This window comes from Trematosphaeria pertusa (genome assembly GCF_010094035.1).
Source record: "Trematosphaeria pertusa strain CBS 122368 unplaced genomic scaffold BU26scaffold_21, whole genome shotgun sequence".
NCBI lineage: Eukaryota > Fungi > Ascomycota > Dothideomycetes > Pleosporales > Trematosphaeriaceae > Trematosphaeria > Trematosphaeria pertusa.
In genome coordinates, this window is record NW_022987232.1 from 235,781 (window position 1) to 253,327 (window position 17,547).

Sequence of the window (17,547 nt, forward strand, 5' to 3'; positions counted from 1 at the left end):
TATGGGCGGAAAGGGTAGTCTAATAGATGAATGTCGCTTAGTGGCGATGCGGACCGACGAAAGACGATTGCGACTAGTAGGACGGGCGGCTGGAGCTCAAAGACTGAATGGCCTCGGAATCCAATTGACGGGTCGATAAAAGAAACCAGAAGACTTCACTCCATTCGTCCAAGGACCCCCCGCGTTAAATACCCAGCAGAATCCATCTCATGACCGGATGCGGAAAGTGCGAGCTACAGAGACGCCGCGAACAAAGGGACGTGAAGTGAAAACGACTAAGCATTGCGAGCGAGAGAGGGTGGACGAGGCTTCTTTGTCTCATTGGCTCTTCTGGACGGGACGAGAGGGCGCAGTGCGTCAGGTCGGCGCTGTATTGTGCGCTTTCTTTGTGAGCGCTGGTGAGCCACATGGCTGTGACAGTGGCTTTGATAGGCGTCGCAGTGCAATGTCAGGGTCTCGCGGGGCCCCAGGGGCGTGGAAAAGTCATGTGGCGGTATGGACTTGTCAGTTGACGGTGGTGCTGGGAGACGGAGGAATGAGACTCTGGAATGAGGATGTCTCGCCTTCCCTCCGGAACCGTACGCGACCCCGGGAAGCGGAACCCCATCCTTCCCAACGGTCTCGCGATACGAAAACCCAGCCTAGAGTGCTTGAACATGGCTCGTCCAGTCGTAATGCACAGCGACGGGCCGGCTGAAGAAGAAACATGAATGGGTATTGATCGTATGCTGACAAGAAAGACCATTGCGCAAACGCTTTCCTAAAGCATCAGTGCGCGCTCCTATAGCGCCAATGTGCTGCAACGCATCAATAATATGCGCTTCGTGAAATAACAACCGCCGCAGGAACGCTGATAGAATATCGCCCCTTTCGGCCGCCATACAACTCCTAAATGTCCAAATAAAGATGCGCCAGATAGATACAACGCTAAGACTAACCAAAGAACGCAAACCGTCCGAGGCTCAACAATGGTTTGCGTGGCGAACAAGTGCTTTCTGCATCGCTGTCAGGCACGAGCAGATCCTCACTCCCCTTCGCTTCTCTCGGTTTCATTATGGTCGGCTCAGGTGGTGGGCTGCTTGCTGCAACTACCACTTCAGCTTCCAGAGCCGCCCACGCCGAGTCTTCAATAAGATCGTCGTGCGTTTCAGGTAATGATTCATTCGAGGGTGCTGCCTCCGGTAATGCTTGCCGTGATTCGTTTGCTACTGATGCAGGTCTGCCGACAGATGACACGCGCTTAGATAGTGCCGGAGGACGATTAGGATTTAGATTCGCAGTGTCTGACACAGCGGACGACGACATAGCCTTCGAGCTGTAAGAGAACCTCGAGCGAAGGTCTTGATGGACTTGCTTGGACAGTGCCGCGCTGAACAAGGTCTCCGGCTCTGGGCTGACGTGCGAGGAAGCAGGTGTAAGGATGCCAGAGTCTTGCGATTGTGCCGACTGCTCTGTGCTACTTCTTGAGGCGGCCGTCGACTGCGAGTCGCTGGTCATGCTGCATCGAAAATCGTCTTTGAAGATCTTCAGCTTCTTCTTGGGTTGCGAGACAACTTCCTCCAAGTCGACAATCTCTGCCAAAGCCTCTCCGATAGAATCATCCGAATACAGCTCAAAGTCCTGCACCGACTTCTTCCTATGCTTCCTGTTTGTGCGGAGCGATGGGCTCGGATCCGGTACAGAATCAGCGAAGAATCGGCTTCGCGTGATTCCATTATTGCCCATTTCCGGGGTATCAAAAGCTGAGTCTGAGCATAACCGTTGCCTCTTTGAGGGGTTTGGAGCAGACTGTCGCGCTGTGATCGAATCAGAGATCGCCCGTCTCGCAGGCTGAGGCGCGGTCCTTGCATGAGCCGACCGTTGTTGTGAGAGGGATTGCGGGGCAGGAACTGCTTCCCAGCCGGCACTGTTCTGCTGTTGCTGCAACAGTGACTGCTGACTCGGTGACGGTGTGAAGCTATTCGGGTCTAATTCAGCGAGAGGCATGCGCTTCGGCTTGAAGAAAGAATCAATGGGCTTCGACTGCTTTAGATCCGGCGTCTGGACGTTCGATGAAACGGTCCTTGAGGGCCTCAGGGGCTTGAAGTTCGATTGCGCCTTTGCCTCAACCATAATAGGTTTCTTCGTGTGCGGATGCAGATCTCCTCGGGCGACGCCAATAGCAACGTGCGAAGGCACCTCCTCCCCGATGAATGGGATTTCGGCAATATCCTCGTCAGCATCCAGAGCCGTCAAGTTGACCAGCTGATTTAAAAGGGGACAGAAGACCCATTGATAGAGGAAGGTCTTCTCTGCTTGATAGAATGCGTCGATATACCCTGGAGGGACCTTGAATTTCCCATCAAACTGCGCAGCCTTGAGGAGTCGCTCGGTGGTTTTGTGCTTTCGCAACATTCGGTAAGCCGTCTTTAGGCCCATGTTGCCAATGCCAGGGAGGTAGTCGCAGCCGCTCAGCATAGCCATTCGCCTGAAGTCTGCGTCTGTCCAACCCACCAAACTTATCTCTCTGCAAGCCGTGAAATGGTTGCGGTTGATCTCCACGCACTCGCCGTACTTGTCCAGCTTCGTGATGAGACATTTCGCGCCGAACACCAGAAGGTCCGAATCTTCAGATAGTATGCCGTTTATGACGCCCTTGCGCTCCAGGTACGCTAACTGTGAGTCGGCTTCGTACGGGGCCACTATGTACTGAATGTTGTGGCGCTTCAGCTCCTCGATCAGCATGCGGGCCATCTCTGGTGTGACGTCGACGGCCTTCTGTAGCTCGAGATGAGCCTGCGATGTCTTGCCGACCCTTAGTAGCTCTAGACCTAGTCTCTTGCTCTCCCTCCGTCGCTCCGCTCTCTCTTTCTCCGTACCTGCTTTGCTGGGTAGGTAGTCTCCGTCGAAGACGAGGTACGGGATTATGCCGAAGTGGACGAGCATTCGGACACGGTTCATAGCGAAGTCGACATATCTGGGTATCTGTAAGCAATTGATGAAGAAGAGAACTATATCGCCCGTACTTGGTCGTCGGCTTGTCAAGGGCCAGATCAATGGCGCACGCGGCCGTGCCCCGATGGAGCCAGCCATAGGCATCCACGCCAATGGTCTGGCCGGAAAACTTCTTGAGGTTGCATGGCTTGTGAATTGATTTGAGCAACGGGAGTAGTCCTGCCCAAAGTTAGCCCATAACACGCGATTGCGGCGATATGCGCACCCGAGATTCCCATTTCAACAGCTTTGCCGTTCACGCGTCAACCCCAAAACAATGGCTTCTTTGGGTCTGTTATTGTGTCATGTCGAGCTTTCAGTCTCGATGCAGGTAGAAGAAGAGGCCTTTGGGTCAGTCGCCGGGGAGGATATGCGCGCGAGTGGTCAGTGACCAAGTAAGGCTCTCGATAGCTGTGAGGCATTCCCCCCAAGCGACGCGTGAAGCGAGGACGCGCTCGCGCTAGCAACAGATCAAGCCTAGCGCCGTCCAAACTGTGGGGACCGATGATGTTCCCCACCAAAAATTTCTGGCCAACCCTACGAAATCCATCATCATTCTTCCTTCACGCCGAGTTCACGATGCCCAGCAACCGCCTCAACAAGGTGCAGAAGCACATTACTAAGAAGAAGGGGAAGAACCCTACTTTGCACGAAAACAGTCGCGACAATCGTCGTCTACAGAGCGCAGCACAGAGAGATGACAAGCTCAATCGGCTGGCGGCAGTCAGGGAAAAGCAGAATCGACCTTACTGTAAGGACCCGCTATGTTCCAAGTCCTGTCCTTTCAGATGTTAACATGTTTTCAGTGCTTCGGACCAAGTCCTTCCAGTCTTATACCACGGAGCATGAATCCCCCCTCACCGTCTCCGACATTCAACACATGATCGAGGACTACCTTGGGCGGGACGACGAAGAGCTAGCGACTCTGAAGGCTGAGCGACGTCCGGGACGACCACCAAACACCCGCGAAACACTGTTGAAGCAGGCGCAAGCCACTGAGCAAGGCGAATACGCATCTGGATTCTGGGTACCAGACCTAGATGATTTCGACAATCTGAAGAAACTCAAGGACTGGAACGGACAATGGTCGAGCCTTGCCACGCTCAAATTTGCCAGAATCGCGAAAGATGGCAACAAACGGGAATCAAGCTTCCCTCCCAAAGGCCTATCCTGAGGGCACCGGACGTTTGCTTCGCCAACGCCTCAGCCACCTGGCGGAGGATCTATAGCTTTGTTGAACTACTCCTTCTCAATACTATAATATCGCGCTGCCGACCCGGAATATTCCCCATTCTGGATGTCTATCAAAGAATTCCTACATTTGCCCAACACCTGCAGATACTTCAGCTATCAAACTCCGGGCCTACGATGTTACCCGGCAGCACACGGCAGCTTCAGCGGACCATCGCTATGAAGGGTCTCATTCAAGGTACGCTGTTCACTATGCCCCCTAGGTGCCCCTGCGTGGAAGCTAATCTAATCAGACAATGCACTCGCCTTGTACGGACCAGCCTGCATGGTCGTGACCCGCATCACATGGGACGGTACCGGTTACAGAACTTCGATCTGGAAATGCACATCAGATATCTCGAGACGCGTGAAGCTAGAAGGGCTGCCGCATCGGAGCTTAGAGAAAGCTATGGAGTCCTTATTGCATCTTACCCAGTGGGAAGTCAGGGCAGTAATGCTGGGACAGCCAACCCTCAGCGCTACAGACGTTTTTCTCCACGGTTACATCCCAACCGAATGATTCTATGGATTTTACGGCTCCCGGGGTGGTGGTCTTTGTCAGTGGCTGTCTTTGATTGTTTGTTCTGGAAGGACACCCATCGGACACTGGCGGAAGCCCCGTCTTGAGAGCGAAGGAAATGAAGGGATCAGTGCCTAGAAGGACAGGAGTTTAGACCTCATATCTTGTTAGGTTTAGGTTATCTCCTGGAATGTAATTTCAAGCCAGCACCATGGTCACTCACCCCGTCTTAGCTCGTTCTTTCGTTATGGTGCGGTCACGTCTTTCTTGCTTCGATATCGAGTAAAGTATCTCCGGACGGCTCGGAGTGTTCTTGACTGGACTATAGTGCTGTACATGCGTCTTTGCGAGCCTATATAAATTTCTTCGCTCTCCCACTCCGTTCCCTCCTCCACACCTTCTCACTCCCTTTGCATTGCGCACTAAAACTTACAGAGGACTGCCTCCATGCGGAGGAGTCGGCGGTGGTCAAGATTCCAAGCGCGCTTCTTTCACGCGAAAAGTTACGAGGTTTCCAAAAGCGCGCTGGTTCAGGATATGTCTAAAAGGGCCGAATGGCGTATACATGGCCAAATTCCAGGGCGTCGAGCTACGGAATCGCTATTCGCACTGGTGCCCCTCCTTGCGCGTGTATGGAATAAACATGTTTATTATGGGCTCTCGATGCCCGTGACCCTACACGATCCTTGGCATGTGGGAGAGGGGAACATATATAAGCCGTTCGGCTTGCCTCCTTTTCCCATTCCATTGCGTACTTCTTGCATCCCGAAAACACTAAAAATAACGGACAAGATAGATATGTGGAGAACTATCGGAGCACGAAAAATATATGTCCTCTCCCGAGATGTCTGGAGGGCCTGAGGATTCTTTACAATGGCGAAGCAGAACTAAAACTGATCATCAAGCTGCTCCACGCAGGCTTCTCCTCGGAGAACCCTAGTACTGCGACTAAACTTCCATGGACCTTCGCGATACGCTCGAAAGCCTATCCCCAACACTCTCATGAGGCCAGGTGCCGGGAAGCGTATATAAATACTTCATTCTCCTCATCCTCATCCTTCTACATCACGCTTCTCGCGTCCCTCTGGCCCTAAAATGATGATCGAAAAGGCTCATGTGGAGGACTGCCAGGGGCACTAAAAGATCCAGGCGGCGTACCCATGGAGCAAGGTCGTACCGCCATATCTCCCTAAGTGCAAAACAGAACCGGAAACTCCAAATCCAGGTCCCATACGAAAGCTTCTTGAAGACCATCGATTACGGCTTTTGTCGACAAGTCTCCGCAATGCGTCGAAAGCGCATGCCGTTAGTACCATGCCTTTCAGCAGCGGAAGAGCATATAAACCTCTTCCCCTCGTGAACTTCTTCTACACTACACTGCGCTGCACTCGCGTCTTCGAGCGCATTAAAACCATCAGCAAGAAATTCATGTGTGGAGCGCCCCCGCGGGACCAAAACATGGTCCCATTCATGCATGGACCCGTCCAAAGAATAAGAGGGAAAATATGTGCCCGGAAAGCAAGACTAAGACACCAGCAGAACTTCCCAATGGACTCGTCTGCCAGAAAAGCCTCGCTCAGTACGTCTGCAACGCTGAGTCTCTGCGCTCGCTCGACCAGGCCCCCTTACGTTCCTCCAGCGACTGGTCGTGGTATATAAATCACCCCCAACCTCTGCTCCTTCCCCGATATTACACTCTGCTCGCACTCCTTCGCGCTCCCAAAAACGACGAAGCCACCTAGCATGGCAGGATCTCCCTTGAAATCGAAAACGAACGACCGCTCCCGACATGGAGAAGGAAACGAACAAGAAACGCACACCGCAGGACTGAACACTGTGTTCGAATACTTCTATGGCCTTTTCTCTCTGCAGCCCCTCGCTCGATACTGCCACAGCGGGTCTCCGCGATGCCTCGAAAGCACATCCCCAACTTCCCATCTGTACACGCCGAGGGCTCGGTCCGGAGAATTCTCAACCGCAAGGAGAGGGTTTTGGTGGAGCGCTGGACGTCACGCCGAAGGTATCTAGGTATGCATTAACTGAAAGGACCCTTCTAGCAGCATTTCCACAGCCACAAGGTCTCTGGCGAACGCTCACTGATGCTGAAGTAGGGAGCTAAGCGCCCGAGCAGTCCCATTAATGACGGCCAACCCCTATCTGAGCGAACACTCCCCCTTCGATTTTGTCCCCTGGAATTCCCTCCCCATAGTAACCTGGCTCCGTCGTGTCCGGATGATCTACCCTTCCCTTTGGACGGAACCAGGCAAGTCGTATACTTCCCGGTATGGCCGCGTGAAAGACTGCCCTAACCCTCCACGCACTCCAAGGGTGCGGGGGGCTCAGAATTCCGGAGCGTCGGTATGAGATTTTCTCCTCCTAGTCGAACACAGCGTGGCAGATGGAAAGTGCACGGGTGTCGGTGCGAAGTGGCGGTGTCGACTTTCACTTCACCTCCTCGGGGCTGGGGTTTCTCCGAGCGCACAGAAGGGCCCCTCCAAGTCTTATTGAAAGCCTTGTTGCGAGCCTTCCCGCAAGCCTTCCCGCAAGTCTTGCTCCAAGCCTTTGACCAAGCCTTCTCTCAAGACTTGCTGCAAGACTTGCTCCAGCCATTGACCAAGCCTTACCTCAAGTCCTTCCTCAAGCCTTGCTTCGGCCCTTAGACCAAGCCCTACTTCAAGAAGTCAACAAGCCTTCCCCAGAGCCCCGCGCTAAGCCTTCGTTCGACTCCCACTTCAAGACTTCATCCACTCCACCTCCCAGACTCCATCGACCCCGACTCCGACGCTTCTCCCAGCTTTTCTTGAAGACCATCCGCAAGCCCTCCAGGCTCTTCTTCTACACCAGTAAAAGGACCCCACAAGCATTGCACAGCCGTCCGCACAAAATGAGCGCCCCAGGAAGGAACCCTCGCTACCTCGCAGGACGTCGGGTCAACGATGAGCGTGAGGCTCGCAGCACGACGAGAGCAGCGACGCGCGACCCTGCTGGTGGTCGAGTCACTGGTATGTCGACACTACTGTCTTGTACGCACCTCCAGGTACTAATTCCCGCGATACAGCCAAAGCCTCCTCGTCGCGCGCTGGGCCATTGCCTTCAGAAGCAAGGATCCTACCCACGGTTGAGGGCACTGACGACGACACCGGTACGCTCCCCGCGCCGCCCCTCTGCCCTGAGAGCTCCACTGACTCCATCATAGGCGGCGCGCGTGCGCCCACGCCTGCTTCGGACGTCGATGTCCCGCATAACCTTCAGGAGATCAGCGACGCCATCCAGCAAGAAGCCGGCCTTTGGGCCATGGTGCAGGACTTTCCGCCAACATCAGACTATGATTTTGATGAAACCGGTCCAAGCCTGCGAGGTAGACGGCACCACAAGACACTCTTCCTTGGCGAGGACGCCAGCGCGACGGTCCAGGCGTGGGCGCGCATCAAGCTCTTCAATGACAAGCCGGAGGAGGTAGAGTTCTTGGAGTACGATATCGCGGCCGGAAGGATGTCCGTGGTCAAGGACGTCAGCACGCTGCCCCTTGTGTATCCATTCCGCGTCTTCGGGGAGAACACGCAGAACACGAAGAAGAAACTCACCGTTCTGATCCGGTATATTTACCGTTGTGCCCGGTATATCGACTCGCCCTTCGCGACAGACGCCATAAAGACGCTGAAGTCGGTCATCCGAGACGTGTACGCCAACTACCAGGGCCAAGGTGGTATGTTCCTAGCCATCCCCGACTCACTCATCCTGCTTAACTGATGCTTACATTAGGTGCAGCACGCGTGCCTGATATGATATCGCCCAGCATCTTCCCAAGCCGCGTCCAGACTCGCGAGCAGCAAGCTCCTCGTGCCGCATCGCCCGAGCGAGCATCCCCGAATCGCCAGGCTCCCTTCCGGCTCGACCGCGAACTAAGTCGCTTGGTCGTGACCCCGGTACCGGCCCTTATAAACCGTAACGGTAAGCGGCGAGTGGAGGTTGACGAGGATGAAGAGCAATACGAAGTTTGGCTACGGTTGGAGGAGAGGAGGGAACGCGAAGAGAAGAGCTTGCAAAAGCGACAGAAACTACTCGACAAGATCGACACGGAGGTGGCAACACTGCAGGATCGACAGAATGAGATCCTCCAGATGGAAGCTGAATTGCTGAAAGGCAAGGACGCGGTCTGGCTGGCCGAACAGCAACGCAAGTACAAGTCGAGAAAGAGTGGAGCAGAGTAGCTCCGACGACTGGTGTCGGTCAGGTCAACTGGCTGCATGAACGGTTTTGGAAGACTGGTTGTGCGGCGCGAAAGTGGTTGCGGATCTACGGCTCTCAGAGAGCGGTCAAGCGATACAAGTGACCCGTTATGACTTTTGCGGGAGGATTCATTCAGCCAGCGATGTATATCGATAGTATGAATGTCATCGACCCTCTCTCTCTGAAAATTTCCTGGCTTGTGGCAAAAGTTTATCCCATTCGAAGCATATTGCAGGAGGTATGCGCCCACAAAATAAGGGAGTCTATTTGAAGAATATCAGCAACGAAATGACGATCCTGTAATGTACTGTATGCATACTTGCACGGATAAAAACATGCGTAAACGAGATGGGATAAGCAAACGCCCCATGCAACGGCGCCTCACCCGCATCACCAAGCCTTCCTGCTAGGCAATAGCGCTTGTGCTACATATGTATGAGCGAAGCCATTACAAAATTTATCTGGTCTGGAGTTGTGATGCGCGCCGCTCTCAAGCGAAAGGACACGAGGAGGACTTGGCGAAGGATGAGGCGTAGACCTCCTCGACGTAGCGATCCACTCCCAGCGACGAATTATAGCTCATCCATGGTCTGATTGTCCCCACAGCATGGTAGGACCTGAGTATACATAAGGGTACACCGGTGAACAGCAGCCACGATGATCTGGCGTGGTGTTCCGTTTTACCCTTGCTCTTTGAATTGGTCGCTGTCCTCACCCCTACCAAAAGTGACCGGGATTATCTTGTCGCAAGCAGATCTTCTTATCGTTGTAGGTATAGTATATTGAGTCTGCCTGATCTTCGCGACTGCGGCGGCCTGCAACGGGCGTCGTAGGATTAGGCTTTCGAAGCGCATAGCCTACCAAATGGGGCAATCAGGCGGGTAAGGATCGCTAATCGGGATGCCTGAAGTGATTCTATCCGGACAACGTGCAGAATACACGGCGGATGGTCTTGGCAAGGCCACCGGTAATTTAAATCCATGGAATTCTTCTTGGGGGTCGCAAAATTTGCTCGAATTGTGGATCTGGAGACTCCTCGCGTACGGGAAGGCGTCGCGCTAATCTCGTTGGGGAAATTTTCCGGGCTCTATGCTTGCCAGCCCTACGGCGTTGAAGTGACCTGCTACTGGAGGGTCTACCCGAGATACTCGTGTGAATAACCTTGGAAAGAGCTGTCGAAAGATTCATCTAGGACGGAAACGCATCGGGCTAAGCCCGGATAGGCGAAGAACGCGATACCGTGGAAATGCTTCGACTTAAGAGCACGAAGGATGATGAGGCTGCGGATACTTCGATCGCCGGTCGCGAGCATAGCCGTCTGTCCGTGCCGCAGGGGGAACGGGGCGTATATATGCCTTACTGTGTTGCATAGCCAGCTCCTTCTGGCCTTGGAACCCCTAACACCTGATGTCAGCACCCAATCAAAACTCCACACCCGCTTTTGCACATCCACGGCCTCGGGTATTTACATAGCAGCGAACACCGTAGCCGCAACGTCCTCTATTCCGAGGGAGGCGCGCGCGCTCTTTGCCCGGCATGTATTGCCCGTGCCCCATGCGCTGAGAACTGTGCTCGGGCCGTGAATGCCAATGAGAGTGACTTCCCAGTGGCGCAGGGTTTCGGTGCACTCTTGGCGCGTTTGGCTCCTAGATGCTCGCCTCGACTGTACGACTGAAGTGAAGGACGGGATTGCAGCCTGGAGGATGGCTGTGATGTGGCCTGTGGCCCATCGTGTTGGGGCGTTTGCGCTGCCCGGAGGAAAAGCACGCGCACAAGGCCATGACCGAACAAAAGAGCGGCGATCTCACCGCTGCTCGCTTTTTTCACTCTTGACGTCTTGCTGCATCCTCCTCTTCTCTGGCTTGGGCGTCAGTTGCACGGCGAAGCGAAAGGATGCAATCTCAATCCTGCTGGTGACCCACTCATTGCGTGCTCCAGCCTCATCACCATCGCTCCTTCCCCCTACAATAACATCACCGAACCGCAAAATCGAACATTTTCAACCATGGACGACATCGGCAACCTCAAACGAGCGGCTTCGCGGTCCTGGATTAGGGACATACAAGCATGGATTCCAAGATGGCGGCGATGTATCTGGACTGCGGTCGCCCTTGTGTCGCTCTTCAGTTCGAGGTACCTCCTGGTGGAGCTGAACGTCCACTTCCCTCTTCACCTGCACATCCTCCACTTGGTCACCGCTGGCATTTTCGCAGCCGTGTCCGTCTTTTTACCGCGACCTGCGCGACCCTTCTGTGCCCGCTCAGAGCGACCAACGATACTGGGATGGTTCGCACTCATCGTACAGGCAGCCTTGATGGCACTGGCCACAGTCTTCACCCTCCAAGCACTCCTACACCTCCAGAATGTGCCGACGCTGGTCATGCTATCGGTGAGTGTTCCTCATACATCCTCGCGTCGATTACACTGACCCTTGGAAGACGGTATCCTATGGCGCCGAAGCTTGGGTGCTCCTCCTCAGTGGCTACGGTCTACGATCGTGGGCAGAGATCCTGCGTGCTGGCCTCCTACCCTTTGCTTGCGCTGGCATCCTCATAGCCGAGTACAGGTTGGAAGTCAGCGGCCTGCTCACGTCCATTCCAGCGGTGCTTCTGGCCGGCGTTGCTAGAGCGGTGCACACTGTAGTGGCGGCCTCCGCTCCCAACGCAGGATCCGACTCCAGGAAAATGAACACACTCCTCTGTTGTACTGGGCTGGTCCTCACCGTTACCATGTCCGTCGCCCGCTCGGATGAGTCTTGGCCGCAATTCATCTCTGCTCTCCAAATGAAGTACTTGCCACTGACTGTCGTAAACGCGCTGTCTACAGCAGTGGCCATGCTTCTGGGGAAGTCCATTCTGTTTCCGATTGATGACGCAGGAACCGACCCGCGCGACCCTCAGAACGAACTTCGCAATCGCGACACACTGACCCTGCTGACCATGGCCGGGGTGGCAGGATTCATCTCGAATCTCATGCTTCGTCGCTCATACACCTCGTGGGCGCAATACTGGTGCTTCTTGCTAGCGGTCGCGTGCATCGGCGGCAAGGCCGCAATCGATTCTCTCAACGGTAGGCGACGGAAAGACGACAAAGCATACAAATTGCTGCAGGAATCCTCCGAACTGCGCTCCATGGACAGCGAGGAGACTGCCGTCTCGGAACGATCAGACGACACCCGCGTTGCTGATATTAGCGGACGTCGCAGCAACATTGTCCTACGCGGTCTCTTCGTTTCCGCGGTCGTGCCCTTTTTTTGGTCGGCATGGGCAGTTCTCAATTTCTCGGACCGCGTGCACCAGAAAATCGTCCGAGCAACTACGACCCTAGACGCCGGTTATAGCGCAACGACTCCTGCGGAACTCGTCATCAGCATGTACAAAGAACCGATCGACGACGTCGCCCATCTCATCAACTCACTGAAAGCCATGCCCCACCTGGCAGACGCCGATGTGCACATCTACATCAAAGACAGCGAATCCGACACCGAAGCGATCCAACAACGCACCGGAGCGACTAACATAACGACTCTTCCTAATATAGGGCGAGAGGGCGAGACATACCTCTACCACATCCTGCAAAACTGGAACACCCTCGCAGCACACACCGTCTTCCTCCAAGCCGACGTCCACAACCCGCGAGAGTTCTACCCCCGAATCCGCGACTACTTCGACCCCCAGCGAACCGGCTTTCTGAGCCTGGGCTGGGCCGGCCAAGTCTGCAACTGCGAGGACTGCGGCGACCGCTGGTCCTGGCAAGACACCACGCATCTCTTCCCCCAAATCCACAGCCGCATCAACGACAACGCGACCGCATGCGACAAGGTCCTCCTGAGCTTCAAGGGCCAGTTCGTCGCGTCCGCGAAGCGCATCCGTGGCGTCGATACCTCGGTGTACCAGGACCTCCGCGAAGCCTTCGTAAACAAGGAGAGCTGGGCACACAAGGAGGAATACCTGCAGGGCCGGCCCGACTCCATGAGCGCGCCCGTCTTCGGATACACCATGGAGCGCATGTGGAATCTGCTCTTCCAGTGCAACGACATGGACGTCGCCTGGAAATGTCCAACGCTGCTGAGCGGAACCAGAGGGGGTGGCAGCATCGAGGACTGCCAGTGCTTCGACCCGGTCGATTTAGCATCAGAGCGATGATGGTAGACGATGCCGTATTTGCATGGTATAGGCGTTTCCCCCCTCTTTTCTGAAGATATCCCCCGATGTACGGTGGATTTCAGACGGCGAGTTCCTGCGGCGTTTTTTCTGTGGGGAGGTTAGATCTGTGTTTTTTATTAAGGACTTGCAAACAGAGCGTACAATACCCAAGCAATTACATTTCCCAAGTTCCTCTCAGGATATCAGACACAGAGCGCTGCATCGTGAGACATAGCTTTGAGCGCATACTCCGGCCGGCATGGAACGGATACCGCTCCTATGATCCCCTTCCAACGACCGACGCGGTTCAACGCGGAACTGCGAAGAGCAATGCCCCAAAAGCCTCGAGCCAGAGACAGCAACGCGTAGAAAGGAAGTTGGCGCATCGCGACGTACTGCGGCAGCTGAACGATAACGGGACGGGAACTTTTGACGCACGGACCCTTCCCGGCGGCGGGATGGGATGCTTACCCGCACCTACTTCGCACCAAAGACGGGCCGCAGACGACGCTGCCGGAATCGGAATCAGAATCACAATCACAATATGTATCTGTGCGGGACGTGGTGTTCCGAGAAAGAAGAAATCGCGCTTCCCATATGTAATTCTATATGGAGCAATTACCAAATCTCCAGCTCGCGCTTGCGAAAAGTGCCTGCGAACGGAGCCCAATCCCGTCCCTGATATCTTTCCCCAACCGCATTCGATGTACGGTGACTATGCCAAAACGCCCATGCCGCTGCTTTTGCAGTACAGGAAAAAAAAAGGTGTGGTATGTTGTGCCTCCAGCCCGGGCCAAGAAGACGAAAACGCCAAGAAATGCATCCGAAGACAGCCTCAACATCTCCTGAGGCCATGTAATATACAGCCCAATCATGTTGCTCCGCGGAGATCCGTTGAGCAATGGCAATGCTCACGTCTTCGCGACCGTAGTAAAGAGAAACAGTGAATAACAGTTCATACACAAAAGACAAAACGGAAGGGTAGGTGGCCGCAGAAACTCACACTTCCAGACCACTGACCATGTAGAACAGCAGGTATGCCTCCGCACTGAGGACTTCCGCCTCGCTAACGAGCACCACCTTGCTGTCGTCGAACAGAAACCAGTCGTTGCCCTCTCGGGAGTAGCTAACGTAGTGGCCGGAGTCGATCTTGCCCTTATGTACGATGACGGCTGACAGCTCGTAGAAGAGGCTGTTCTGCGGTGTGTTCATGTTGTGGGTGGTGTTCGGCGGCCCGGAGGCTTTTGAAGCTTTGGTCTGGGTGGATCGGTATTGTGCGGTGTAGGGGTAGAGGTCGAGCTTCATCGGGAAGCTGACGCGGGTCTCGATTTTCGAGGAGGTGGCTTTGGAGTGCTCGAAGCGCTGCCACACGTTAGCACAATTCACACCCCAGAACGGAGGGGAAGCGTACCTTTAGGTGGATAGGGAGAACCGGCGGCAGCCGCTTTATCCTCAGCTGCTTTGTGGCATTCTGGCCACTATCGCAGTTCCGGCAAGTATATTCAGCTTGCCCCAGCGTCTCCCTCCCTGTAAATCTGTCCAGGCAATCCCGCAGATCCAGCTGAGCGTCGTCTCCACCGCCTGTATCTAGTTTCCGTTTCTTGGGCAGAGTCCGCACGTCGAGACTCAGGTCCATGTATGGATCTAGGGCCGTGGTTGTATTCCGGCAATTATCGCAGGTAACCGTGCTTGAGAGCTGGCCGTAGAAGGTCTGGTGGACCACGCACGTGCAATCGTCGGAGTCGGTCGAACCGCCGTTCTGGAGGTGAAGGGTATTCAGCATGAATTGCATGTATTCGTGCGCATCTTGCTGCTGGTATCCTGCCAGGGCCTAGGTAGCAAGAATTAGCATGTGAGCATCCTCCGCAGTCAGCCTGGTGTGCGCACCTCTCCAGCCAGCCAACTACCCATGAGCATGTTGACGGCGCCAAAGCCCTCCGTCTTCTCGACCGAATGGAACTCGACGAACATCTCATCTAGAGCGCAGCTGACGCACGACTCCTTCTCGCAATCCGCCGTCTTGTGTCCTTCAGAGAGGTAGAAGTTCCGGATAAATGGGTTGTGTATGAATGTCTGGAGGATGACGCTCATGAAGCAGGTCTGTCCCATGTTGTAGAGACCGCGGAGGCCAATTGCTCGGCAGGGGAGGAAGGTCGAATTGTTGATGATCAGCTTGTGGTCGTCGGTGGTCGTGGTGTCTTCGAACTTCCGCTTCTTGCCTGTAATCATGCTCGGTCAGTCCTCGGACTCCATCTCACAAGTGTGTGCGTGTGCCAACCTTTCTGTAGCCTCCTAGCCTCCAGATCAGTGTCGTAGATGAAATCCTGGCAGTCTCCGCAGTAGATGTTGCCGTCTCGAGACTCCACGGCTACAGCCTGTCAGCTTGTATATCCCTAATATGTGCCTTGCAACCCACAGAAGCAATGCCGCTTAGAATCAATATGCTCATCCCGATCCGCCTCCGTCATTATGCTCGGGCATTGTAGGCAGAGGTAGAGCGGGCGGAGGGAGACAACGGGCCGGCCGTCGGGCGAGTTCTTGTACGTCTGGGCTATTACGCTCGGCTTCTCGTGGATATTCTGCAGGATCGCCCGATAGTACGCAAACGTCTGCTTGCGGGCATTCTCCAGCATATTCCCCATGTGCTCTGCGCCTCCCGTCAGCAACCGCAACCACGGAAACTTGCCAGCGCGCTGAAGACTCACCACAGCCGTACGCAATGTGTGCCATCTGGCTGCTCGGCACGAGAGCGCCCTTGGAGTTCTTAACGACCTTGGGTGAGGCCAGCGCCGCACCCTTCGGCGCGACCGCAGTCGTGTCCATGGTGGAGGCTGGTGAGCTGCTGAGACGGGAAGACGTCGTGCGGCGCTCATCTACACCTCATGGCGCGGCGCACGCGAGCAAACATGCGGGACGCTCGCGGTGAAAGTTGAACCGAGCCGGCCTGCCTAGTAGAGCACGCTCTCCCCGTCGCAAGACGTCCTCCAAAGGCGGTTCTAGGGAGATGAGGGAGCTGTTCTCGTCAGATGCACCTGCATGAAACCAATTGCAGAATCGGTTAAAACGCCACTAGAAAGATCCGCCCCACCGGAGCCCCGATTCTCGAAAAGTAATCCGGGAAGCTGCAGCCTCTTCCGAGCGAACTCTTGCCGAACTAGCTGCGCGAGAGGTCGGTGATTCGGTTGTAGAAAAAGGGTGACACGTGCCCCGCACACAATCGCAGTTTTCCCGCCGCGATTCATCGGGCTAGCCCTCATGGAATGACACGACGGCCTTTTGATCGCTTTGGCGCTGCTTTTGCATTAGGATATATATTTTTTATTTTACAAAAATTAATAATTCTTGTAAGGATATAAGACAACGTGCCAGAGTGGTTAATGGGTATGACTCGAACGCTCCCGCTACTAGATATCATATGGCTTCGGCCGCACAGGTTCGAATCCTGTCGTTGTCGTTCTTCGTTTTCTTTTTGTCAGCCCGCTTTTCTTTTGGCAATTTTTTTTCAAAAGGTAGCTATCAGCTCACCCCCCAGAACGCAACCACAGCCTAACATTAATTTACATCAAAACGAGAAAAGCAGATCAACCGCTCCATTCAGATACAACTTGATATGCTAACCAAGACTACAACTACACTCCCCCTCACGCCTTACTTCTTCCCCTTAACCCTCTCAGCCTTCAACGCGGGCTCAACAAAATAATTTCTCCTCTCCGCCTCTCCCTTCTTCCCCTTCCCCTTCGTCTTCTCCTTATCACCATCCATCTTCCCCCTCGCCTCCGTACACAGCAAACTCCACAGCCCCTCCACAGCATCCAACAAATTCTGCAATGCCTCTATCCTCGCATTATCACTGCCCAGTTTCCCACCCTCTTCTTCTAGTAGGACGCGCGTGCCTTCGGCATGCTGCAGCACGACCTGCGCGATGACGGTTCCGGTAAGCGTGTTGCTGAAGAGGATGGCGAGGTCGGAGCGCGCGGACGGTACGGCGTAGAGTGCGCATGCTGTTGCTATGAGGAGATGTTGTTAGAAGAGAAGAATGAATAGCTGCAAGGAGGTGGCGTGTGAGTGTGGAAAATGAAGGAAGGGGTTAGGAACGGGGCGGAGCGTACTGATGATTTGGGTCGAGAGGTGGTGGCAGAGTTGGGCTTGCGCGAGGGATGCTTGGAGGTTGGTGGGCGCGGGCTTGGGTAGTGGGGTCTTCGGTTTCTCGCTGGATGGAGGCATTGTGATGGGATGTGGGCGCTTCTGGTGTTTCCGCGGGGGTGGCTGGATTACATGGGTAGTGTACTAGAGGTAGGGATTTGAAAGGTGGTGCGGACATGTGTGGGGGTCGTTGCTTTGTAGTTTAGGGGTGCACTACCAGTATGCATTGAATGTGTCTGACGGGTGTTGAGTGTTTGAAGGCTGGTGCGCGAAGCTGAGTTTGCCAGTTAGTCGAAATGTGCGGTG

General features: G+C 54.7%; 6 protein-coding genes and 1 non-coding gene across 7 annotated transcripts; 4 read left to right on the plus strand and 3 right to left on the minus strand.

Moving 5' to 3' along the window:
• Window positions 1-741: 741 nt before the first annotated feature.
• BU26DRAFT_555735 (exodeoxyribonuclease 1) lies at window positions 742-3,361 on the minus strand. Its single transcript, XM_033832338.1, has 3 exons — window positions 3,200-3,361; window positions 3,006-3,153; window positions 742-2,956 (listed from the first exon to the last, which is right to left on the minus strand). The coding sequence occupies exons 1-3, from the start codon at window positions 3,210-3,212 to the stop codon at window positions 934-936; spliced, it is 2,184 nt and encodes a 727-aa protein (XP_033677012.1). The 5' UTR covers window positions 3,213-3,361; the 3' UTR covers window positions 742-933.
• A 191-nt stretch (window positions 3,362-3,552) lies between these two features.
• Window positions 3,553-4,147, plus strand: BU26DRAFT_510948 (uncharacterized protein; the record flags this gene model as incomplete). Its single annotated transcript, XM_033827262.1, has 2 exons — window positions 3,553-3,724; window positions 3,780-4,147. 2 exons carry the CDS (start codon window positions 3,553-3,555, stop codon window positions 4,145-4,147), a joined length of 540 nt encoding a protein of 179 aa, XP_033677013.1.
• Window positions 4,148-6,630: 2,483 nt separating this feature from the next.
• Window positions 6,631-8,934, plus strand: BU26DRAFT_510949 (uncharacterized protein; the record flags this gene model as incomplete). The annotated part of the gene is made up of 5 exons (XM_033827263.1): window positions 6,631-6,751; window positions 7,330-7,725; window positions 7,761-7,865; window positions 7,920-8,429; window positions 8,486-8,934. The coding sequence occupies 5 exons, from the start codon at window positions 6,631-6,633 to the stop codon at window positions 8,932-8,934; spliced, it is 1,581 nt and encodes a 526-aa protein (XP_033677014.1).
• Window positions 8,935-11,787: 2,853 nt separating this feature from the next.
• BU26DRAFT_439200 (uncharacterized protein) lies at window positions 11,788-13,098 on the plus strand (the record flags this gene model as incomplete). Its single annotated transcript, XM_033824331.1, has 1 exon — window positions 11,788-13,098. One exon carries the CDS (start codon window positions 11,788-11,790, stop codon window positions 13,096-13,098), a length of 1,311 nt encoding a protein of 436 aa, XP_033677015.1.
• Window positions 13,099-13,665: 567 nt separating this feature from the next.
• Window positions 13,666-16,114, minus strand: BU26DRAFT_524652 (ubiquitin carboxyl-terminal hydrolase-like protein 22). The gene is made up of 6 exons (XM_033830330.1): window positions 15,804-16,114; window positions 15,515-15,745; window positions 15,377-15,466; window positions 14,986-15,317; window positions 14,510-14,929; window positions 13,666-14,460 (listed from the first exon to the last, which is right to left on the minus strand). Exons 1-6 carry the CDS (start codon window positions 15,919-15,921, stop codon window positions 14,098-14,100), a joined length of 1,554 nt encoding a protein of 517 aa, XP_033677016.1. The 5' UTR covers window positions 15,922-16,114; the 3' UTR covers window positions 13,666-14,097.
• Window positions 16,115-16,454: 340 nt separating this feature from the next.
• On the plus strand, window positions 16,455-16,552 carry BU26DRAFT_t63. Its single transcript has one exon. It is a non-coding gene; the product is annotated as a tRNA-Ser (tRNA).
• Window positions 16,553-16,560: 8 nt separating this feature from the next.
• On the minus strand, window positions 16,561-17,322 carry BU26DRAFT_610392 (uncharacterized protein; the record flags this gene model as incomplete). Its single annotated transcript, XM_033835995.1, has 2 exons — window positions 16,561-17,105; window positions 17,208-17,322. 2 exons carry the CDS (start codon window positions 17,320-17,322, stop codon window positions 16,747-16,749), a joined length of 474 nt encoding a protein of 157 aa, XP_033677017.1. The 3' UTR covers window positions 16,561-16,746.
• Window positions 17,323-17,547: the final 225 nt, after the last annotated feature.

What these genes read in the sequence shown, in the direction of transcription:
- BU26DRAFT_555735 (XM_033832338.1), bottom strand. An exon ending in CTTGACAAGCCGACGACCAA is followed by an intron (nt 2,957 to 3,005) that starts GTACGGGCGATA and finishes ACAGATACCCAG; the next exon opens with ATATGTCGACTTCGCTATGA.
- BU26DRAFT_524652 (XM_033830330.1), bottom strand. Translation starts at nt 15,921, where the DNA reads ATGGACACGACTGCGGTCGCGCCGAAGGGTGCGGCGCTGGCCTCACCC. An exon ending in GGCTAGGAGGCTACAGAAAG is followed by an intron (nt 15,318 to 15,376) that starts GTTGGCACACGC and finishes GCATGATTACAG; the next exon opens with GCAAGAAGCGGAAGTTCGAA. An exon ending in TTCTCCCTATCCACCTAAAG is followed by an intron (nt 14,461 to 14,509) that starts GTACGCTTCCCC and finishes AACGTGTGGCAG; the next exon opens with CGCTTCGAGCACTCCAAAGC.